This window comes from Eucyclogobius newberryi, unplaced genomic scaffold (genome assembly GCF_026437365.1).
Source record: "Eucyclogobius newberryi isolate DKJ021-1_F unplaced genomic scaffold, fEucNew1.0.hap1 SCAF_20, whole genome shotgun sequence".
Classification (NCBI taxonomy): domain Eukaryota; kingdom Metazoa; phylum Chordata; class Actinopteri; order Gobiiformes; family Gobiidae; genus Eucyclogobius; species Eucyclogobius newberryi.
This window is the reverse complement of record NW_027315835.1, coordinates 18,640,994-18,643,493: the sequence shown is the minus strand read 5'-3', so window position 1 is coordinate 18,643,493 and position 2,500 is coordinate 18,640,994. Positions and strand designations below refer to the sequence as shown.

At 39.3% G+C, this 2,500-nt stretch overlaps 1 protein-coding gene across 1 annotated transcript in view; it reads right to left on the bottom strand.

Annotated features, from left to right (window-relative positions):
* The window catches only part of wdr90 (WD repeat domain 90), a 23,413-nt gene that overhangs the window by 9,372 nt on the left and 11,541 nt on the right, over positions 1 to 2,500 (bottom strand). Inside the window, exons 20-25 of the mRNA XM_072456086.1 lie at positions 2,029 to 2,165; positions 1,820 to 1,950; positions 1,272 to 1,402; positions 1,030 to 1,188; positions 432 to 554; positions 84 to 217 (exon numbers count right to left, since the gene is read on the bottom strand). Of these exons, the coding sequence (XP_072312187.1) occupies positions 84 to 217; positions 432 to 554; positions 1,030 to 1,188; positions 1,272 to 1,402; positions 1,820 to 1,950; positions 2,029 to 2,165 (815 nt within the window). The remainder of the gene's footprint in view (positions 1 to 83; positions 218 to 431; positions 555 to 1,029; positions 1,189 to 1,271; positions 1,403 to 1,819; positions 1,951 to 2,028; positions 2,166 to 2,500) is intronic.

The following is a 2,500-nucleotide window of genomic DNA, read 5'->3' as shown; positions in this document are numbered from 1 at the left end:
TGTATTAAATAGAGCATTCAATGACTTTTGCACTAAAACTAAACTGTTTCTGTGAAATAAAAGCATGCAAAGGTAAGTTGTACCCATCAGCAGTTGAAGAGTTCATGGACCCAGCTAGGAAGTCCCAAATGAATATGGCATCTCCAACTGATATGACACTTTGCTGGTCAGGAGTGAAGCCCACCTGGCAGATGGGCTGACTGTGGCCAATGAACATCTACAACACATTTTAGTGAGCAGTCTTTGAAAAATATAAACAGTAATATATTTCCAACAACACTATACATATGTAAAGAGCGAACAAACTCCCGCCCTTTCAACAATCTCTGGCACACCCAGGCCAACATTGTGAATATGATTTTGTTCTTAATGTTTTGTCTAGTAAAATAAAGGAAAAATTAAATAAAATATATACATTTTGTGTCACTAACCTGTGATTTCCGCTGCGCATCATAATCCCACATTTTGACAGCGTTATGTCCTGCCGTCAGGAGGAACCGGCTGTCCTCACTGACAGCCAGAGACGAACAACGCTGCTTGTCCACCTTTGACACCTATTACCAGGCAGAAATGTACAGGCGATTACAGCAGGACTAGAAAAAAGACCTCCATTATGAGACTTACTTTTTGTTAGTGGTAATTTCATTCTTCCTTTATCTAATTTAACTATAGAGCTCACACACACATTTCTTGACTTCTTGGTGCACATGAACATTTACCGTTTTGCAAAAATCAACCAACTTTATATAATATTTTGTCTCATATCCTTTTCTCCACATCACCACTGAAATAATTCTTGTTTAGATGAAAATGCCAATACAACAGGAGTGTGGGTCAGTGGTACTCCCTAAATATTCAGCATTTCTATTATCTATTTTATACAGAAATAACAAGATCTATGTTCCAGAACAGAAGAGTAATTGGTTTGGTGCAGGCTGCATCCGAGTAGTGTTTCCCTTTATTTCTAGTGAACAGTATGTCATATACTGTTACAACCTCTACTTCTAAAACAAAGACTGAAATAAATACCTCTCGAAGCACACGGCCTGTTTTAGTGCTTATCCAGAGGACCTTGTTAGCAGAAGTGGAGACCAGCAAATGTTGTGTAGAGGCTGACGCAAAGCAGACCTTCAGTGCAGAAACCAAAGTACTCTCCACGTCCACAACACTTACATCTATATGGAGCAACTGCAAAGTATTAAAGACTTGAAAGGGTGTTCTTGTAAAAAGAAAGGCATGTGTGAAAAGAAACCCAAATCAGTGCAAATTACCTTATCTAATGTCCTTGCATCAGCAATAGTCACAATGTAGTCTGAAGGTCCAACAAAAGCCAGAGAGCAGCTGTCATGGCTCACCGTCAAAGCATCTGGAGAACGCTCTGTGCCATTAGCGACCATGTTACCTAGTGTGGAATCAAAAAAGTAATTTTAACAATCATTTCCTTTGTATTATTGTAGGGATTTCTTTTATTTTAATTTGTCAGGAGCAATGGGCGACCACAGAGCAGTGGGGGAACTCTACCAGATTTAGAACCATGTTACATTTACATTCAGAAGTACTTACCTGGAGGTTTGGCCAACAATTGTGCATGTTTTTAAGTTGGTTGGGGAAACTGGGGTATTCAGAGAAACCCCACCCAAACACAAGGGATCACGTAAACTCCACAAAGCAATGCTTGTCATTTATAGACCTCGAATAAATTTTATTTCCAATTTATTATGTGGTGGTGGGGGAAAAAAATATTCATCACTCAAGGGGGATGCACAAGGGAACATTTCAAAAGCACTGTACTAATAAATCCTATGCTGTGTATACTTACAAATGACTTTACGTGCTGAATGGTCTTCATCACTGGCATCGTACTGTGCCAGAGAGCCCTCCGAACTCGCACTGTACATGAACTCGCCATTAGGGGAGAAAACCAGACCAACCACTTCACCTTTATAATGCCTTCAATAGAAAAAATATATCACTCCAGTTATTCTAGGATGATTACTTGCTGGTAAATGGATCCATTAAATGCTGTACTTATGTTCCACCAGTAGCTTTGCATTGGAAATGTCAAAGACTCTGATGATGCCAGAGCTGAAGCCACATGAGAAAACTTGCTCACGAGGATGAAAGGCCACCGAGCAGGGGCAGTCCTCAGACACAAAATCATACAGCTGAGCACAGAATACAAAGAAGGTGTTAATATGAAAATTAGAATTGTTAAATATTTACAGTGTCGGGGGTATAGAGATGAGCGATATATTGATTCCAATATCAGGGTTTTCCCAGGTATCCATATTGAAAATTAAGTTGATATTTGACCCAGATACTTTCTCTAAGCTGTCCCAGTCTCAGTGTGCCCGTATGTCTTTCCCATGTGTCTTTCCCATGTGTCTTTCCCAGTCTGTCCTTCATGTATCAAATTGATCTTTCTGGAAAAAAAATTGAAATTTAATTAGAGGATCAACTGGATGTTTAGACAGTGTCAGCTAAATGTATAGTTTTTTTT